This window comes from Puntigrus tetrazona, chromosome 18 (genome assembly GCF_018831695.1).
Source record: "Puntigrus tetrazona isolate hp1 chromosome 18, ASM1883169v1, whole genome shotgun sequence".
Taxonomy (NCBI): Eukaryota; Metazoa; Chordata; class Actinopteri; order Cypriniformes; family Cyprinidae; genus Puntigrus; species Puntigrus tetrazona.
This window is the reverse complement of record NC_056716.1, coordinates 10,858,361-10,878,715: the sequence shown is the minus strand read 5'-3', so window position 1 is coordinate 10,878,715 and position 20,355 is coordinate 10,858,361. Positions and strand designations below refer to the sequence as shown.

At 37.1% G+C, this 20,355-nt stretch overlaps 2 protein-coding genes across 4 annotated transcripts; both read right to left on the bottom strand.

Moving 5' to 3' along the window:
• Positions 1–879: 879 nt before the first annotated feature.
• Positions 880–6,401, bottom strand: LOC122362996 (sodium- and chloride-dependent GABA transporter 2-like). 3 transcript variants are annotated; one of them, XM_043264839.1, is made up of 14 exons: positions 6,213–6,401; positions 5,976–6,110; positions 5,475–5,615; positions 5,292–5,379; positions 4,933–5,065; positions 4,705–4,839; positions 4,419–4,522; positions 4,057–4,181; positions 3,844–3,956; positions 3,364–3,501; positions 2,736–2,838; positions 2,534–2,634; positions 2,190–2,360; positions 880–2,052 (listed from the first exon to the last, which is right to left on the bottom strand). In XM_043264839.1, the coding sequence occupies exons 1-14, from the start codon at positions 6,349–6,351 to the stop codon at positions 1,915–1,917; spliced, it is 1,764 nt and encodes a 587-aa protein (XP_043120774.1). In that variant the 5' UTR covers positions 6,352–6,401; the 3' UTR covers positions 880–1,914. The 3 variants fall into 3 exon arrangements, with proteins under 3 accessions (XP_043120774.1, XP_043120775.1, XP_043120776.1); XM_043264840.1 differs by having other exon boundaries at positions 2,736–2,817; XM_043264841.1 differs by lacking the exons at positions 5,976–6,110; positions 6,213–6,401 and adding an exon at positions 5,703–5,960.
• A 1,518-nt stretch (positions 6,402–7,919) lies between these two features.
• vwa7 (von Willebrand factor A domain containing 7) lies at positions 7,920–18,903 on the bottom strand. The gene is made up of 17 exons (XM_043264007.1): positions 18,480–18,903; positions 17,672–17,956; positions 17,355–17,591; positions 16,971–17,067; positions 16,766–16,894; positions 15,963–16,158; positions 14,809–14,984; positions 14,610–14,722; positions 12,161–12,277; positions 11,693–11,899; positions 11,005–11,131; positions 10,501–10,653; positions 10,323–10,415; positions 9,918–10,195; positions 9,704–9,840; positions 9,379–9,535; positions 7,920–8,999 (listed from the first exon to the last, which is right to left on the bottom strand). The coding sequence occupies exons 2-17, from the start codon at positions 17,906–17,908 to the stop codon at positions 8,424–8,426; spliced, it is 3,030 nt and encodes a 1,009-aa protein (XP_043119942.1). The 5' UTR covers positions 17,909–17,956; positions 18,480–18,903; the 3' UTR covers positions 7,920–8,423.
• Between the last annotated feature and the right edge of the window lie 1,452 nt (positions 18,904–20,355).

The window sequence follows — 20,355 nt, the reverse complement described above, 5'->3', positions numbered from 1 at the left end:
TTAGATTGCTGGAGTCCCAGACACTGAATACAATGCTTGTGTCGGTCTTGGGAGGCAGGTATGACCAGACCCAAGAGAACATGGCCAGAACAGCATCTTTAAAAAGACGTGAGCTGACCATGCTCTTTTATATGAATCACTGTTTGAAAAGAGACCCCACTGATCCCGTCCTCACGCCACCCAAAACAGCTTTTTCTTACAGCTTTTCCTCTTTCTTCTTTTTTACTTGCCCTGTAAATGCAACCATTCACTACTCGACTCAGAGGCTAAAATCTGATAAGTGGTTGCACTTGTTGCCTATTTAGGCCTGTATATCGGGGAGTGGATTGGGATGCAAATACCACTAGACAAATTTAACCTATAATTAACCTATACCAAGATAGCACACCTACGTCTACAAGATGTCTGTTAAAGACCTCTTGATCTGGAAAGCATCTGCTGTTTACAAACATCTGGCAGATGTCTTTCAGATGTCAGTTTTACATACATTTTAAATCATAAACATCTAACAGACATCTAATAGACATCTACCTAAATAATACGTCTTGCAGATGTAAATGCAGACATCAAATAGATATCTCCTAGATGTACACTTTCAGGGTACAGCTGGGAGTTATCACATGTCCTCAGAAGCAAATGGAGCGATGGGTTTTTCTAACAAACAATATTCTAGTTTCAAATTCTAACCTAAATACCTTACTTCTGGCAAAGGGCAGTGTTAATTTCGTTGATGAATAATTTGTCCTAATTTTCATCAACAACAGTTTTGGTCACCCAACAAAACGAGACGATAACGAATGAAAACTAATTTTAAATGACAAAGACTATAACGAAAATGTATTGACGTTTTCGTCAACGAATAAAAACTAGACCAAAATGTTAGGGAGGGACCATTCGGGGTACAATTTATTCAGAATGAATCTGCTGCGGGGATCGGAGGTTAGATGCGTAACTTACATTCCAACATATCATAGTCTATCGATCTATCCTACAAGACATAAGCTAACATACACATGTCTCATAAAACCTTTAAAAAATCTCACTATGTGGGAGTAAGAGAAGAGCAGGCGTATGGATAAATTTGATGATACAAGAGAAAACTTATAGGATATAGCAGCCTAATTTAGTTGCTAAAAGTAAAATCACTCGCTGATCTTGACTGAATCACTTAGTACTTAATAGCCCTAAAGATGAATCTATAATATATGTCTGCTTGAAATTATGAATAATATGGTGAACAAGTTGTTATAAAGAATGCATAATTAGACTACTGGTATTTCATTGAAAAAGAAAACCATGTTCTTGTTCTTTATGAGAAGTAGTTATATTTAACATAATGGCATGTTGTGTGTCACCACAGTTAAATCAGTGTCTATCATGAGTTTGGACATGCATTTATTAAGAAAAATGCTTAATAAATGCATTACATTGTAACTAAACCCATTTGATTTTTACTTTTTTTTTTTTTACTAAATGTTGATAAATGATAAATGTTTTGTGAATACGGGCCCAGGGCTCCAAGCAATACACCAGTCTGTCGTCACGACATAAATCGTATTGACCGACAGATAGGGAACTGAGGAACATGACACAAAGTAAGAACCAATATCTGAGATCATGAGCTAAGACCATCAAACTCGAAAAGGACAAAACCTAAATATTAAGACACATACTCTGAAATACTTATTAAAGAAATGCATAAACATTTTTACAGTTTTTCTTTGTAATGTAAAATAACTGGTTTAGGGATATCCTCTGACTAACTTTGAGCAGATAGGCTTACCTATTGCTAGAGATGAAGAAATGCATTTTAGACCTTGTTTGTGCAAGTTGCTAAAGCATCTTTTTTATTATCCTTTATCGTATTTATTTGAATAGTACTGAAAATATAGAGTACAATTTAATTTTTTTTTTTTAGTATCCATTTTCATCAACTATGTTTGCCCTAACTAAGTCTTCCATCTCTGTGTTAAGAGGAGTTTCCTTCATTTCAGCTCTTTGTTCAGTGGTGAGAGGAAGCTCTGGATCAGGTCTGCACAGGTGACGCCAACGCTGTCAAGACAAACAAGTGTTAGGTAGTACTAAAACTGTGAGTACTAGACATATTCTCTTGGTTAGATGACTAGATTAGCATTTATCTTGCTTTGTTTATCTTATAAAACGCCAGGGATAAACAGGGTCCTCCTGACCTGTTTTAGACTCCCTTTCCCAGCAAACAGTTGACCCAGTGCCCATCCAGGCACCAGTACGATGGAGGATAGAGCCAGTAACCAGCCTAGTACATACGCCCAGTCTGGGTACACATACCAGCGGTTAAAAGTGAGGGGTGTATACTCCACCATAGAACAGACAAAAGACACCTGAGAATGGACAGAGGAGATGGAGAAATTGTGAGAAAGAATGCAAAAGAAGTAAGGATAAAAAGAACTGAATTCAGCTGAGGTGGTTGTGGTTAAGAAATGCTTCAGATATTCTCAAACAAATCTTCAAAATTATAGGACAAAAACAGGCCCAATAATGCAGAATCACACACCACAGATACGAGAGGAGTCAGGTATTTCCAGCACAGCATGAATATGTAATTGGGTCGTGACTTTGTCATGTCTTCAATGATGTCAAACATCCTCTCAGCCCCTGTGGTATGTAGATGACTTAGTTTCATTGGCTTTCCAACACTGACAATGCATTCTGTTGCATGCTTTCATGTTGTGATTGTGTGCCTGTGTGCAACTCACCAAAAATCCAACCCATTGCCAGAGACTCAAACACAGACAGGAACAGTACACAGGCTCCATTACAGGCGTAGTAGTCAAACAACTGGAATACATACATCCCCCCCTGCAGGTCACAATACTTTTATACCTTTGTAGTGTGATACTTTATTAACCTGTATGAAAAATAAGTTTATATGCTGTTAGTATACTACTTTTAGAACTAAAATAGGTAAGTATACTTTTAGTCTACTTTTTATTTACTTCTCAGAAATGGGCTATCTGTACATTTAAGTGACATGAATTATACTTAAAAGTCTAGATATATTTGAGCTATACTTGTGCTCCGAATATGGTAGTACACATCTTCTGTACAAAAAAAAAAAAAACAATAGATGTAACACGATCATTGACATAAAACAGCATCAAAACAAATAATTGTCAACTGATGAAGAGGTAATAATGACTGTCAAGCTTTCGTTTTGATTATCATTCTGAATCCAGTTCATAGTCTTTTTTTCAGCTTTTTGTTTAAAAAGCTATTTTTGTCTTTCCTAGGAAATGTGTTTAAAAAAGTATAGTACTTTTAGTACTGGGGAATTCAAATTTTGTTTATTTTACTCTTCTCACACCAAATGCAGTTTCTTCTGACCTCAGTAACCATGATCAGTTGTCCCAAGAAGCATACAAGACAGAAGAACAGGATGAAGATTTCTCGCCGTCCTTCTCTGCGCAGAATGGTGGGGAACAGGTCCATCACTGATGTTGTGACGGCTTCCATTGAAACAAACTTTAAAGGGAAGGTCATAGGTATGGAACAACATGAGGGTGAGTAAATGATGATATCATTTTCATTGTTGGGTGAACTACCCTTCAACACACTAACACCAAAAGATCTCAGATGAATTTGGAGCTGCCAAAAGCCTGAAATACTCAATGTTTGCAGACCCTGCTTTTTCTGAATAAATATTCAGTGTAAATGTTACTCTTATTTATACCTAGAAATGTTAAATCAAATTATTTAATTAGTATTCAGAGAACTAAAATTTTGATTAATTTTATATTGCAATAGCAAACTTTGTAGTGATTTGCATTTTGAGATGTTACCACTTATTTGTCAGTTTTTGCTCACCTGTGTATCTAGGCCCAGCAAAATAATCATGATGAAGAAACAGACAGCCCACAACTGAGGAAGAGGCATCATAGCTACTGCTTGTGGATAAGCTATGAATGCCAGTCCTGGTCCTGTAAAAGATCAGATTTTGAGCAGTAATTATTCTTAGTCATTACTTGGAGTACAGTGTCTTATAATAACATCCAGTGTTTTCAGGAAATGCTACAATACCTGACTCTGCCACCTCTGCAATGGGGACGCCCTGCTCTTGGGCCATGAAGCCCAAGACTGAGAACACAGCAAAGCCAGCCACCAAACTTGTGCAACTGTTCAGAACGCAAAGCCACAAGCTGTCCCTGATAGACACAGATTACAAAAGCATTCATTGTTTTGCATTTCACAGGTTCTATGTGCATTTTGAGCAGTTTTGAGTTGAACATTTGAATAACTCCATTTTGACAAAAATGTCAGATCGAACCTTATAATTCGAAGGTGACAGTTTGCTTAACTAATAACAAATAGCTAAGTTGTTCAGTTCTTTGCTCATTTTTATTCTTAGTCTTTGTCATTTTATTGAAAGCATCAATACTAACCTGTAGCAGTTGTTGTTGTATTTATTGTAGCTGGCTAAAACAGTGAGAGTGCCAACAGACACACTGTAGGAAAATAAGATTTGAGCTCCGGCCTCCAACCAGACCTACACACAGCAATATCAATAAAACGATAGTACAAATGTGTTGCTAGTTACAGGAAAAATATATACTTTTTAATGGAGCAATATGTTAAAAATGTTAAATGTTTATGTAATCTAGTCATTAGGTTTAGGAGATATGTGATTATAAGGTGTTGTAAAAGTAGAGGCGTAAATTATGGGGTTACCTGTGGGTCAAAGAGCCGGGCCGGTTCAGGGTACAGGTAAAACACAACCCCCTGAAGAGCTCCAGGAAGAGTTAACCCACGAATCAGCAACACCAGCAGCATCACATAAGGAAATGTAGCTGTGAAATACACCACCTAGTGGCACAATGGCAATATTAAATGAATGCCAAAAAACACATTTTTCTTACAAATAAATAGTACATACAAATAAAGTAACATTTTGAACACCTTGCCTGTAGATTTGACTCCTTTCCAGATGCAGAAATAACATATGACCCACATTGCAATAAGGCAGAGAAGAATCTCCCAGTTGATCTGACCGATCTCCTCAATACCTCCGGAGAGAGACAGCACTCTGCGTCTGTAATGAGTGGGAAACAATCTTTGGTAGCACTTTTTTTTTGATGGATTAGACATTCTACTAACTATGAGTAACCTTATGTAACTACGTGCTAACCACCAGTCATTAGAGTATTGCTAGAATGTCTGCTAAATATCTTTATTTTTATTTATTTTGATGGTCCCCCAAAAGACATTGTTCACAATGCTCTTCCAGAACTAGTAGGCCTATGACTTTAATTATTTACTCCCAGAACTCAGTAGCTGCAGGTGTTGAATTAATCAGGGTTGTCCGGTTGAGGGTCAAATTCTTTGCAGCAAGATTTACACAGTCATCTGAGAAAAAAAAAAAGTGGTAAAGTTAGATTTGATATTCTAAAAATGGCAGCAGATGGGTTTAACATTGTTTATTTATGTATTTAAATCATCACCTGTGTTCCAGGTGTTGTCACAGCTGGCCCAAGGCAGTTGGGAGCTAAAGGAGAAAATGAGGTAGAAAAGCGCCCAGGAAAGAATGATGATGTAATACATGCAGCTGTACAGAAGAATAAGTTGTCCTGCATAACCAATACCTAACAAGAGAAAACAGATATAATGACTAGAGGGAACAGACATAATGACTAGCAAAGAATCAAAAAAAGAATTGAAGGATGATTTACCTAGTTCAAAATGAATGCAGGTTTCTTTTACACTGCATGCACTTTGAGTTTGGTGTCTTTCTACTGATTATTTATTAAACCAGATGCTTTCTTCCATGAGTCTTTTTCTACTGAAACGTATATTCATGTTTTTCAAAGAAAAAAGGAAAAGGTAATAGCTGATATAAAGAGAAAATGCCACTTTGATAAAACGGTGTGACAAAAGCGTTTCAAAGCAAAACGATTAGATCAGATTTGAGAGAGATTTTATAAAGAGATGCCCTCATGACTAACCCTCAGCTAATGGACAGAGCCGACGCCAACAAGTAATGCCCCCTTCCTGTGTGTACTGTCCCATGGCCGTCTCCAGCAGGAACAGAGGCACCCCACAGGTAACCACAAACACCAGGTAGGGGATCAGGAACGCCCCTGAGAACACACCAGCACAAAAACATATTTTTTAAATATCCCTGGCATAATGCTAAGGGAGTAAGTGTATATTGTGTATTTAGGTCGCAGCTAGTTTCCTACCTCCTCCATACTTGTAACAGAGGTAAGGAAACCTCCAGACGTTACCCAGTCCAATCACATTCCCTGCCACAGCCAGAAGAAACTCTGCTTTGCTGCCCCAGTACCCTCGCTCCTCTATTTGTCCTTGCGTTCTGTCCATTCCACACAGGTTTCACATTGATGTCCAGGCTGCAATAAATGTAGTGGTGGTTGATGTATTGCTTTCTGCTTAGTTCTCTGGTTAACATTAGTTTATACAAATGTTTCAAGCTATTCATTGACAGATCCTCACTAGCTGAACTGACAACCACATTTACAGATAAAGTTATTATTTAAGAAACAGAAAAGACAGGTAGGCAAAATCAGTAAATAATGCAAAGACTGGTCTTCAACAAGCCCGTGTTATGCCTCTCTTTATCTCCTTGCACTGGGGCTCGCATCAAGTTCAAGACATAGATGTGCTTGCATAAAACAACCTTATCATAGGCTTTAACACCTGACTACTTCAACTCAGAAGTCTGAGAAGTGCTAGCGAGTGATACCATGGTCCTGCATGTCCTGATTTCGCCAAGTTCAATGTGTTACAAAACATATTTTGTTGACCATATCTCTACACCTAAACCTAAACTTAACCATGTTTAATCCCTAAAATCAGATTTAAATGACACTGCTGTACAAGCACTAAACTTCATAAACTAAAACTAAATTGCTTCTTCAAACCTGATTAGCTAATCACAATCATGTTCCAGATTTTGATCCAGGGACATGTCGCACTTGCATGTCCTGATATTGCTGTGTTCTGTGTGTTTCTTGGTCAGTATATTTTGTTGACCCTGGAACAACATTTTAAACCAAAGATTAAAACCAACCTAACCATACCCAAGAGTAATGCCTAAAATCAGAGGAAATGATGAATGATGAATGACACTGATGTAGTCCCAATCACTGATTATCAACCTAAACTTCACAAAAACTATAAAATGGTTCTTCAAATCTGATTGGCTAATCAAAATGTTGTTCCAGGGTCAACAAAGATGTTGATCCAGGAACACGTTGAACTCAGAAAATCAGGTTCTGCTGTCGCACTAGTGCTGGGCTAGTGCTAAGTAAAATCAGGTTAGCGGTTCCTGCATGGTGGAATGATCTTCAAACCCCTAACCAGAATGTTGAATCTCTGATCATTTACACTAATTGACTTCATCCTAAATTTAAATAACAATAATAAAAAAACCTTGTCACTCTCTTTATTACTTCCCTCTCTAGTTTGTACTTTGAACAACACCTGTCCCCAAAAAGTTGCTTTGGATAAAAATGTTGAAAAAAAACTGCATATGCTGGTCAGGTATATTTTGAAGCTAGGATACTGGTTTAATGGGTCCTGTACATAAATATATATAATTCTTCTGGGGCCTGAAATTAAGGAATTATAGGAAATATTGATAAATAAATAATTTTTTACAAAATGTATTTTTAGCTATTTAGGTCTGTCATGGATAAGTAAATGACAACAAAACTGCCAGTAGGTGGCGTTCCCTGTTTTGAATACTATTTAAGGAGGGTGGATAGTAGGCTATACATATTGGGACACAGGGAGTCCATATGAATGGACGGTTAAATTACTGGATCACTCCACTCTTTCAAGAAACAGATTCATTCACCTACATTGTTTGTGCAATGAATATAAAACACAAGCCCATACATGTAATTTTTTTTATTGCTGGAATTATAATGGCATTCTAACTGTGTACTTTTGGATTCTTAAGATGTGTTTAAATAATAGGCTATTTTTTAGTATCTTGGAAAACCTTTATTGTGACAACTTGAAATCATTATATTACATTCACTTGTAAGTTATTGTTTGTACAAAAATCCCGACATAATAATACAAATATCATGTGAAGACCTAAACACAGAATATACTATCCCTGAGTAACATTTATTGTTTTTCTGTGTACTAGTATTTAAAGAAATAGTACCCAAATATACACCCAAAAATGAAAGTTATTTCATGAATTATTCTGCTTAATGTCATTCCAAATCTATAAGACCTTTGTATCTTCAGAACACAAAAGATACTTTTGATAAAAACAAAGGTCTTACAGGTTTGGAACAAAATGGGGGTGAGTAATTTTTGGGGGAACTATCCCTTTAAGCATGCTAGATACTAAAGACTAGTGATATGTGTCCACACAGAGTTGCATAAAAGAGTAACTCAACAAATTAAATTTATTTTCATAGAAAAAAGATCAGTGTTAAGTGGCACCACAACATGAAATCTAGCCATGAAGTAGATTCCTCACTATGTGCCCTGTTCTTTTCTTGTAATGCCCTTTCCTGCCTGGCTTTGAGAGGACAACGTCTCATATTTCCTGCTCTATCCCACAGCACTATCTCTGCATGAGGGGCACAGCAGCCTGAGGAATAATGCATCTTTACAGGTTTCCCCTTAGTCCATTCACTGATGTTTACTGGATGATCCCCCTTCAATAACCAGACTCCATCCAGTCTTTGTTTGGATTCTGTTCCAAAGTGCTGTTCTGAGGTGTCTTTTTGTGGTTGTAGCAATGGAAGATGGACTCCTCCCGGGGTCTCTTCATGAAGCTGTGGGAAATGTTCTTGACGTCTCTGCATAGACATCTCTGACAGAATAAGAGTGCCTTCTCCTTGTGCCAGCTCTATGGATGCCAGTCCAGAGTGACCTCTGTCTTTTGCTAAAAGTGAGACTTTCCAGCTGCTCTGAGAGCACAAAGAGGGGCAGGAGGACTCCACATGCACGGAAGAACATGTTGGAGGTTTTTTGTCGGGTTCCTGAAATTGTTACATGATCACATTTAAACATTCAGAATTCACATATGAGGCAGTAAATTGAGACACACCTAAAACAGTGTCCACCGATTATAGGGGCTCATTTATAAAAATTCCTAAATTTGATCTTGTGATTATTTCCCTGATATGCGTATGTGCGATTTATAGAATGAACGTACATACAAAAATTTTGCTCAACAACGTTTTTTTAGGTACAAGCATTGCTGTGGATTTAAGTGCATGCACACTCTTTTATTAAATGAGGCCTCTGGTTTGGGATCCCAGCCTGTGTCTGTTCTCAATCTGTTTAGTGCTTTTATACACACACACACACACACACACACACACACACACAAACACACACATAAATGATGGTTCTTACCTCAGGTATGACTGCCAAATGTACCACAGCATAATTCTGTGGTAAGTCTTCTGCCTGAACAGTGAGAGTCAGGGTGATGGCTGTCCCTGCCTGAGCAGTATGAGGGGTCCTTAATTCAACCTCCCGCTTCTCAGAGCCCATTGCACTTATAAATAGCCTAAAATGGAATAATGACATGTATAACCTGTATTGCTGAAATATAAAAGTATATAAATCTTCAACCAAACTGATTCTAAACATTCAGTCATTAGGTAGATGTGTTTTATATACAGTTAGTAAATACTGTTGTATTTGTGTCATTTAGCTTTCCTTTTATCGTTCTCACCTTTGTTGGTCTGGGTGGGATAGATACCCATGGTCATCTTTTGCTGAAAGACTAAAATGACGATTGGGACCATGATTGATTATCTCAAACAACACAGTCGAGCTGTGACCTGGGAGAAGCTGTGGAGCTGAATGCACCTAGGGAAGAAGGGCACTTTTCATTGAATGTTTTATGATTTGCCAGCACATTATTTTTGAATTTATTCCATTCGTACCTGTATCTGCACATGTGTCGGTTGAATCATCTCAGTGGAAACTCTTTCGAGCAAGTTGCCTCTTTTATCCTTTCCAGACAATCGCATGCTGAATGGCATCCTGGGAACTGAGTCCATGTACCCCACTAGCTCCTCTTCAGACCAATGAGAAGATGTGGAGTTTAGCCATACCTTCTGTAGGCTCTCCCCATTAGGCCCCAACAGGGTCATGTGACTGAATGAGGCCTCCTCATTGGGTGATATGCCTGTCACAGCAACCACTAAAAACACTGGAACTCCTATGAAGAAATGTGGTAGTAAAAAATAACACAGTCAGGAAAAGATGCGAATAGATCCCAACAACAGTGAAAATACTAAACTAATGTTTAGCATTACACAAATGTCTCAGACAACAAAGAGAAAGACCTGCTATAGGACTGCCCTCCATTTTCCTCAGTCCTGGATGTGTCTCATTAGATTCTCTTGCAAAATAATATAGGAAGTCCAAGCTGCTATCACCTAGAGGGTTACACACATGACTGTAACATATTTTTATTACTAACTGCATCATATTAAGATTGGGTGATTTCACGTGCATATTTACCCAGTACGTTGAATGTCATTGGCCCAATGGTTTTGACTCTAAGTTGCCATATACCTATCTGTAGTGTAGGCAGCAGGCTTATTCTATTTAGACCGTCATATGAGTTTAGCACTGCTAGGGGACCGTCAGTACCAGGAAGAGTTTGTTGAACACCTGAGAAATAAATATTAGGAAAATGAGGAACTCTACAATGTACAGTGATTCAAAAAGGTATAGAGATATACAATAGATTATAAAGTGAAAGCAGAGACAGAATAAAGTGTGCATTAACAGTTGTGAGTCAAGCATTTAAGGGATATTTCTCTTTTTATGGCGCTAGAAATTTACTGTTTGGAGTTCAGATCATTCCACCACCAAAGTATATGAAGATTTGGACTTTTTATATGGTTATTGAAGTCAAGTACCAAACAGACATCAAAGAACTAGTGGTGAGGAAAGCCGACTTTGTTGTGCTTAGGTAGGTGGAGGGACTGTTTGCTTCTAGTAAAAGTTCTTTGTAAGTACCTGAGGGACTGACAAGCTCACAATGTGTCAGCTGACCAGTGATGTGCAGCATAACTTTTGTCACAGCTTTGTCCACTCTGAAAGAGTTTGATGAATTTGATTCACTTTCTGCATGAAGCAGAGTTACCTATTTAAAAAAAATTAAAAGCATGGTAATTCAGAATCCTGTATTAAATTCTGACTGTAATTAAATGATTCGTTTAGTTCCAGATAAAAAATTTCCCGGTAGTTTACTCATCACAATGTCATTCAAGATGTTCATGCCTTTCATTCTTCAGTAAAACAGAAATTAACATTTTTGAGGATAACGTTCTAGGATTTTTCTCCATATGTTGGATTTCAATGGAAATCAAAGGGTTGAAGATCCAAATTGCAATTTCAATTTAGCTTCAAAGGCTCTACATGATCCCAGGCCAGGAATAAATGTCTTAACTAGTAAAACGTTTAGTAAATTAATTTTTTTAAATTTGAATAAAATATATAATTTTTTAACCACATAGGCTCATCTTGCACTAACTGGACCTCACTCATTACGTAATCATTGTCCTCAAAAATTAATTAATTTCATTTAAACTGAAAAAAAGTTCTGAACATCTTTTTGAGTGAGTTCATTATCAGTACATTTCTATTGTGAAAGTTGACTAATCCTTTAATTCTTAAAACAGGTTGTGTTTCCAGTTGGCTCTACCTTGCTTGAGGTGGTGGTGTCTTCTACAATGGTTGATACTTGTTGAATGTCTGTTTTTGTAGTGAAGATAGTCATTCCTCCAGACAAAGAAGAAAGTGAGGAATACAGAGAAAATCTATCAGGAGATAAAGATTCTCTTCTTTTCCTTTTTCTCATCCCTTTTACGCTTCCTCTGGCGCTTAGATCTTCAGTGAGTAAAAAGTTCACCTAGCGCGTACCAAGATTAGATGCGTGAAAACAATGCCTCTGTTCCAAAAACTTAAGTTACCTTGCCTACATACTGTAGGCAACAGCTTTCTGAGGTAGCATCACAGCTAAAATGCAACATCGTAAGTGAATATGGAATCTGGAATATGCAATACATTTATAGCTCTCTGCCCAGGAGAGTCAGTAGAGTTTGATATGCTAAGCTACCAACATAATACCCTAATTATTGAATGTTTTAAACAATGTGTGTTTGTCGTTTACCTTTATTTGCTTCTCCAGTATGAGAGCCTGGACTGCATTTTGCAGATGATGGTCTTTAGGAGAAGCGTCTGTGAATACAAATATCTCTGACAGCGGAGGGCTATGGGTTAGAGCCAACTGACCCACAGACACATTCACACACATAAGAGACACAGATAGAGACACATTTAGAATGTACACCACTGTTATTGGTACAATTTACAACCATACGTGTTTCATGCTAAGCTAAAGTGTTACAAATGTGTCCTAAGTAAAAGTACCACTGGACCATAACATTTAGGACAAATTACTTTAAGTAAATGTAGTGCTGTGTAGTGTTTATTATATTTTTCTAGGCTCAGTTTCTGTGAGACCTGATTAGGCGATAGGTAGCTGTGATTCTGTGTATAATCAGTGATAGTGTATAGATCTTATATTCGCCAGTAAATTTGGGTAGATAAATAAAGCAGCTTTTTGATGGAAAGTCATCACCATATTTGGGAGAGGTATACCATTATTAATCATATTCATATTGCAACATGCTCTTTGCTTGAATAAAACCTATATTTAGCTTTCTTCTTATAATGGTCTTCAATTAGGATCAACGGGCTGAAGGTCCAAACTCCAGTTTCAATGCAGCTTCAAAGGGCTTCCAGCCAAAGAATAAGGGTGCAATTTAGTAAAGTGATTGGTCGTTTAAAAAAAAAAGGATATACTTATATACTTTTGTTAATATGCATAATTATTCCTTCGTACTTTGCTTCAAAAAGGTAGAGGTAGGCAAAATACAAAAAAATCTGACATCATTGTTTTACCTTTTTCTGTAAAGGGCATTTAACTTCATTTACATGTACGATTTGTAAACACTGGAGGCTTCATTTATAAAGCGTGCATACACACAGATTTGATCGTAGAATGTGCAAATGCTTAAATCCACACCAACGCTCATATTTATAAAATCTGCCTTTGACATGAAAGAGTGCTTATCGTAACTTTTTGCTTATGTGCTTATTTTGTTGATATGAATTGCTTCTATTGCAATTAATGACTAAATGACTAAATGTAAATGTAAATGTAACATCAGGATCTGAGAAGATGTATGCACTTTTTATTATTTCAGTTTTTTTTAAGAGTTAAACAAGGTCAATACTGATATCCTAAGATTTATAGATCTTTTTACTTTGTAAAATTATTCAAATATTTAATAAATTATTTAATAAATTCTGAAATGGGAACAGGATTAGAATATGCACCTGTAGAGGATTATATAAGAATTATGAAAATCGTAGTCATGGACAAAATTTTGGAGAACGAAATTGGGTGACCAAATGAAATGTACATTTTCATTTGAACAGATATATAATAGACATCTCACAGTAATATTATTTTCTAGTAAAATATGCAAGGCAGATAATTTGTTGTTATTATGTTATACACCATATTGTATGTCAGAAGAGCCGTTTTCTTTGTTTTGCACTCAAGAAACTGTTTGCTCTTACTTTGTAAAAAAGAGATTAAAATAGAATGTGGAACTGCTGTTGTTAAACCAATGAGGTTTATGAAATCTAGAGACATTGAAAGTGATAGTTAAAAATCCAACAAAGAGCTGATTGCGCAAAAACAACTGTGGTTGTGAATCACCAAGATTAAATGCTTTGAGTGTTCAAATTTTAAATGTGACCAGACAGTTCTGGAAAAGCCGTCTTGACAAATGGTAGCAAATAGATTGGAGTCTGCTCAACAAGTGCAAGAGAAGCAGAGACATGACTGCAGAGAGAAGAGGAAGTGGCTTTGTGGGCGCACGTGCTGCATTTCCAATGATCACTACACTTTAAACTAACATTTTGAAAACATGTTCAATAGGTACCAGTCCAGCTCTGCTATATATGTTAATGAAGGGAAAGAACTAGGGACAGATTGATTCACCTGTCACTTTAAATCTGAGTGTTACATTCCCTGTGTTAAGGTTTCGGTTCCACTGTTTTAGCATATTACTTTACACTGAGCTGGATATAGCAGAGTGAGAACTTTTACTTTAACCAAATAGGGGTAAAGACACCAGGGGTATAAGGTGGGAATGTTTTGGCCGTGGATACAATATCGTGAGGAGTCTTCTTTGGAGAAGTTTGTGAGCAACAACAAATGGTATGAAAATTTGAATTGCACAATGAATGTCAAATTACATATGAGAAATTGAACATTGTTTCTCTAAACGGTAGACCAAAAAGTTAAATTTATGTATGAGGTGTTAATTCCATGGATACTGACATCAGACAACTAAAACTCTTTAAAGCTGTTTGTATTCTGAGGATGCAGCCCTTGAATTGGAACAGTTCTACACATTGGAGGTTGCTCACCTCCAAGACTTTTATTAGTTGTCCACAAATACAGGGGTTTCCCTGTTTTTATCCATAGCAAGTCTGTTATAATTTTTAACTTTGTTCAATGTTTGAGAATGTGTTATGCTTACCTGAAGGGCAGAGAGACACATCTCTGGTTCATCCCCACCTCCAAGAGCCGTCAGATCCTCCATGTACTGCATGAACTGATGAGGGTCATCTGTTTCCTTCACTGGCCCAAAACCTGAGATATCATCAGTGTGCTTAGGGTAGAACTGTGTAAACATCCAAATGCAACTAATTCTGCTGTTAGAAGCATATCATTCTAACCAGGGTCATGAAAAGGCACTAGAATGAAGGTGCCAGGCAGACTAGTGCGTTGACTCTTTTCTCGTGCCTGTATTATGGAGAGGGCTCTGAGTCGGGCTGCTGTGATCTCCTCAAACATGCTGCCAGTTGTGTCCATGACAAAGACCAGTGTTGGGGGCTGCTGGACACTAAAGAGCCTACAGGTTTCCACAGACATTGGAAAAAAACGGTTTAATTTACTGAATTAGCAAACCATGGAAAAAGCTTTTCCAAATAGTTTTTCAACAAAACTGTAAACAGGAAGGTAAAAAATTCACAGACGTGCTATCCTTTAATGCACTCATTAAGGAACACTCCACATTATTGGAAATAGGCTCATTCTCTCTCTCCCAGAGATAATAAACTGAGTTTTACTGTTTTGAAATCCCTTCAGCCAATCTCTAGGTCTGGCAATAGCACTTTTAGAATAGCTTAGCATAGATCATTGAATCCAATTAGACCAGTAGCATGGGGTTAAACATCACCAAAGAGTTTTGACATTTTTCCTATTTAAAACTTGACTATTCTGTAGTTATATCATGTACTAAGACCAGCGGAAAATGAAAAGATTTTGAAAATGATATTTTCTATGCCAATATGATTAGGAATTATACTCCCATTGCAGTCTAATAATCAAGGAGGTTTGCTGCCATAACATGGCGCAGTGATATCGTGAATTGCCTGTGGAAAATAGTCCCCAGTTTGTAAGACACGCTCTCTGTGCAGGCAAGAGGGTCTGGCTGTTTTCAAGTGCTGTGTGATAACACTGTCCCTGCTGTGGTCATGTTACAGCAGTAAAACCTCTTAATTATTACACTGAAAAGGAAGTAAACTTCCTAATCATATTGTATATGCAACTTTTGATTTTCCACCAGTATTAGTGGACAATAGAACTACAAAAGAGTCAAGTTTTAAATAGGAAAAAGAATCTCTGGTCAAAAATGCTACTGGTTAAATTGGACTCAATGATCTATGCTAAGCTATGCTAAAAGTGCCATCACCCAATAACTTCCAATTGTTATAGGTGTGTTCCTTTTTAACAAAAGGCATCAAAAGGCGTCTAAAGTTAATCATGAGTCCCACTTTTTCTTTGTAGATCACTGTAAGCAGTAGTGATTTTTAAATTGACCTCTGACCTGAGGAAGCTTTTGGGCCCCACCTCATTGCGGAGGTCTTGGAGCACTCTGAGGGTTGCTGTGGTAGCCAGATGGGCAGCTTCTTTATGGAGGTAGTGATGAGGGGAGAACAGCGGAGATGTGCTGTCCTTGTTGATTCCTCCCTCAGCTCCCTGGTGACGACTGCTGTCCAGAATCCCACCATGACTGCACTTTCCTTTTCAATAACAAAACAATAGCGTACTAAATCATCAGAATGAATCATAAATCAGATTAGCTTTTATAGGTTTAGAAGATATGGTTCTTTACAATAACTTAAACTAAAGAGTTTAACGACGAATAAAGAGGTGAATCTCATGAAATATGAAGATTTCTAGGTTATATTTCACTCCAATATGTTTCACCCAAAACTCAAGGTAATACCAATTACAGTAGTAAAAGTAAATGATTAAGATTGTACTACTGTAATAATTAAGCACATTCCCCCAATTACCAGGATGCAAAATAATTTTTTTTGGTAATCCAAAAAATGTATCAATGTTTAAATAAAATGATTCCAGTATGATTCCTCAATGATTGACTTGAGCTTAAGACTCGTGGTGGTGTTTAAGATATTGTTTGTCGTTTATTGTTTCTAAAAAAGGCTGAAAAATAACGCCATGTTTTATTATCAATATCGGTAACGGCATTGTAACGGGGGAAATTTGTTTGATTACTGGTTCTTGACAAAAAATAATGCCGTTAGTAATGCCGTTATTACCATCACTGGTGAAAATTGACCAGGACATATTTTATTCACTTAACTTGCATGATGAAGCTTATACCTTGAGGTTTGACAGGGTAAGTGCTGAAATAACCAGTAGTCAGTAGTGGTTTTGTCTGACGAATCATTTCCTCCAGCAAATTATTGTAACAGCTAAATCTGTAGCACTCTGCACAGGTTGGGGTTTCCTCTGAAAACAATAAACACATTATGGTGAACACTGAGCGGGTAATGATTTATTGATAAATGCTTTTTGAGGGACTCACCTGAAGCTACAGCAACTGACGGCTCTTCTGGGTGCAGAAGGTGGAGGTACACTTCTTGCTGACCCATCTCCACCCAGTTACTGTGACTGTAAAAGTCCTACAAACATACGCATACAACAGTCAGTTTTTTTCGTAATGCTAACAATATACAACAATGCTACAAACATCTAATGGCCAATGCAACATGTGACTGTAATATCATATTCTTAATCAAGTAATATTGGCAGACAACCCTGACCATCTCACAACAATCTTATAACCAGCTCAGAACCAGCTCAAACCAGATACCATGCTTTTAAACATACCTAACCTGCATATGTTGCTTTTTTCAACAGGAAATACATATAATGTTGTCAGAATAATAAATAAAATGTGTTAGCCAACCTGTAACGAGTGGAAAAGCTGACCCAGGCTATGTCTGGCCCCCTGGTACTCCTTAGCCTGGGTCTGCAGTACCGTCTGGCTCCATAACTCTCGTAGAATCTGGGTGGCTCCTTCCACTCTCTCAGAGTCAAAGTGGTATACTGGATCAGAACATGTGGAGCTCAAGAAATCCATTTCAGAGTTAGCACTTGCTACCTCCCCCACAGCATGCCAAAACCCTCGACCAAGCCCAGTATACTGAAACAAATAAATCAGTGACACTAAATCTTTAAATCATCACAGCACCAACTGGAAATATTCACTAGCACGAAACCTACCAGCTCTTCATCATCTACATCACGATGACGTTCCATCCTTTTGCTCAGAGTTTCCATTGTGATGTTCAGTATAGCTTGTTCTGTCATGTACTGGTGTGTGTATGAATCCCAGGACAATGTTAGTACACGTGACCAGAAGTTGGGAAGAAAGGCTTGGCTTGTTGGCATACAGTAAATGAACAGCACCAAGACACATTGGTGGGCCAAAATCCAGGAGCTCATTCCTTCACACATCATTCCACACCCGTTAAAACACCTGAACTCTTATAGAAAGATGCATCACACCTGGAAAGGGTTACATGTGAGGGGATGTGGTGAGCTGTATGTGCACATCACGCTGTTTGCCTAGTCTGAGTGGTACACATAAATATACATAAACAATGATTTTACCTTTTTAAATGGTAAATTTTCAGTTCAATGTACTGTTAAACATGTAAATGGTAGGTATATATATATATATATATATATATATATATATATATATATATATATATATATATATATATATATTACATATATATTACATATATTTTGTGGCAGGCATTGTTTTATGAAAACTTCAAAAGTTTCGTTCCAGACTAAGTATTAATATTCTCAAGTTTAAAACTATACTATACTTATAATTAAGTTGTATTTTTAATAACAGATTTGGGTGTGGCTTTGGTCCACCTGCTCAGTCATTTTAACTACTGATTAAGTAAATTATTTGTTTTATAAGGCATCTACGAGTTTCTGATTTTTTTATAAAGTGGTTAAGCCAATACACATTATATTTGAGCACAAAAGAGGTATAAAAAATTTCTCTTACCTCTACTGGCTTCTTTCCTTTTGTGGTCTCAGTCTAGATTTTTTCAGCTTGTATTGTTGTGGGTTTTATCATTTGACACATCCAAACTCCAATCAGCAGTCAGAAATGCACTTAGTGTGGTTCTCACTCTCAGACAAAGATGTTGTCAGCGATTTGCCTCCTCACCACACTACGTGCAGTCTTTTAAAAAAACAGTAGCTGAACAACAAGTTTTAACGCTCTTGCAAACATTTCTGGAGGCGCTTTAAGCTAAGTAACAGACAGAAACATGCCAGCAACTTGCTAAGATGGATATCCACGAGACATATCCTTAAATCCTCATGACCTCATTATTGCATGTGCTTCCCTCCTGGTCTTCTTTCTCCTCTCTCTCCAGTGTCTTTCTCCCTCACTTGCCCCATTTTAGCATGCTGCATTGACTCCACACAATAGTTCTGCATATATTAAGGGCCAGTGTGTCCCCCTTCCCTGGTCTTCAGTTCTGTCTTTTGCCTGACATGAAAACACACACCATGCTCACTTCCCCCAGTGGTTCTATTGTGACTTCATGGTGAAAGACTTTAGACATGTTGCTAGCCAACCCCTCTCCTGGCATTAGACTTTAGACCTAAGCTTTAGAACGGTACGGAGGATAAAGCTGCATTGTAGTTTGGGTCTTTTGTAGTTTGTGAATTCTGCCTATAGCGAATCTATGGATGAATGTTTACTTATAGTTTACTGATTCTTAAATGCAGTTCGGTGTATAGAAAATAGTGCTTACTACTATAAAATAAAATAAATAATAATACTAATAAATAAAACAAAATTCATGCATAATCCAATAAAAATGTTATTTTGTGTTCCATGCTTCCTTTCAAATAGGTGAAACAGAGTGAAATTTCAATATGTGCAATCTTGCTTTAAGCTTTATGAAACAATGTTTGTATTATGCGTCTACACTAGTGCTGGTTGCAGTGTAGCTCTGCAGTTCCCAGCATGCACTGCAGGAGCACTATAAGCTGCTATAACTGCACTATAACTGTGGCATCTAAGTTAACAATTAAAGATGGACTAGCAAAAAATAAACATTTAAATGTAATGTTTAGCATGCATGAGGAACTTGCACATCTAGACAAATAATCATCCACAGCACCACCAATGGTTCACGGGCATCATTAATAAATGTTACACTACTTTGAAATAATTTGTCACACTAATAAAAAACCATACATGCTATAAAACTATGAATAACCAACCACATTTGGGTGTCAATCTAAGATAACATCTGCGCTAAATACTGTGTAAACCTATATATATATAGTATATTTATTTATATTTTATATTAGTATATTTAGTGTTTCATTTGTTATGTTGAGATGTACTAAAGTTGCACTTAGTCTCATACTCTATCATGTGCGATTGCTAAAGTGTGTTCAGTTCTGTCAAATTGGTATAAAAAGGTTAGTATAACCTGGCAGCCCTTCTGTGCAGACCAAAGTGTGGAAAGACCATCGACTCTACTCTGTGATTCCACCAGTCAGGGATACTGGCAAGTATTGCTTTTTATTTATCCTCTTTCCTACTGCTTGTTTCACTTTTTGTTTTTATAACCAATTCTTACTATGTGTTTTCAGATCCCTACTATCGCTACCACTCTCAAACACACACACACAATAGGCAGCACAATCCTAAAAGCCTAACATAACATAACATAACATAACATAACATAACATAACAACATAACATAACATAACATAACATTTAAAAAGTTAAAATGTCTGCTAATACACTACTTGGTTTTCTGTTGGTTTTTGGAATTTTAGACAGCATCCAGTGTATACAAATTATGTACACAGTTCTGTGTCAGACAGTGTTGGGGTAAGGCATTATATGTAAA

Excerpts from the sequence above, each read along its gene's own strand:
- LOC122362996 (XM_043264839.1), bottom strand. The coding sequence starts at position 6,351 with ATGGACAGAACGCAAGGACAAATAGAGGAGCGAGGGTACTGGGGCAGC. Across the intron at positions 6,111-6,212 it reads CTGTTACAAGTATGGAGGAG|GGGCGTTCCTGATCCCCTAC; the intron begins GTAGGAAACTAG and ends GTGTGTTCTCAG. Across the intron at positions 4,523-4,704 it reads CCCGGCTCTTTGACCCACAG|GTCTGGTTGGAGGCCGGAGC; the intron begins GTAACCCCATAA and ends TGCTGTGTGTAG.
- vwa7 (XM_043264007.1), bottom strand. The coding sequence starts at position 17,908 with ATGATGTGTGAAGGAATGAGCTCCTGGATTTTGGCCCACCAATGTGTC. Across the intron at positions 17,592-17,671 it reads ATGTAGATGATGAAGAGCTG|TATACTGGGCTTGGTCGAGG; the intron begins GTAGGTTTCGTG and ends TATTTGTTTCAG. Across the intron at positions 14,723-14,808 it reads AGTGCCTTTTCATGACCCTG|GTTTTGGGCCAGTGAAGGAA; the intron begins GTTAGAATGATA and ends ATGATATCTCAG.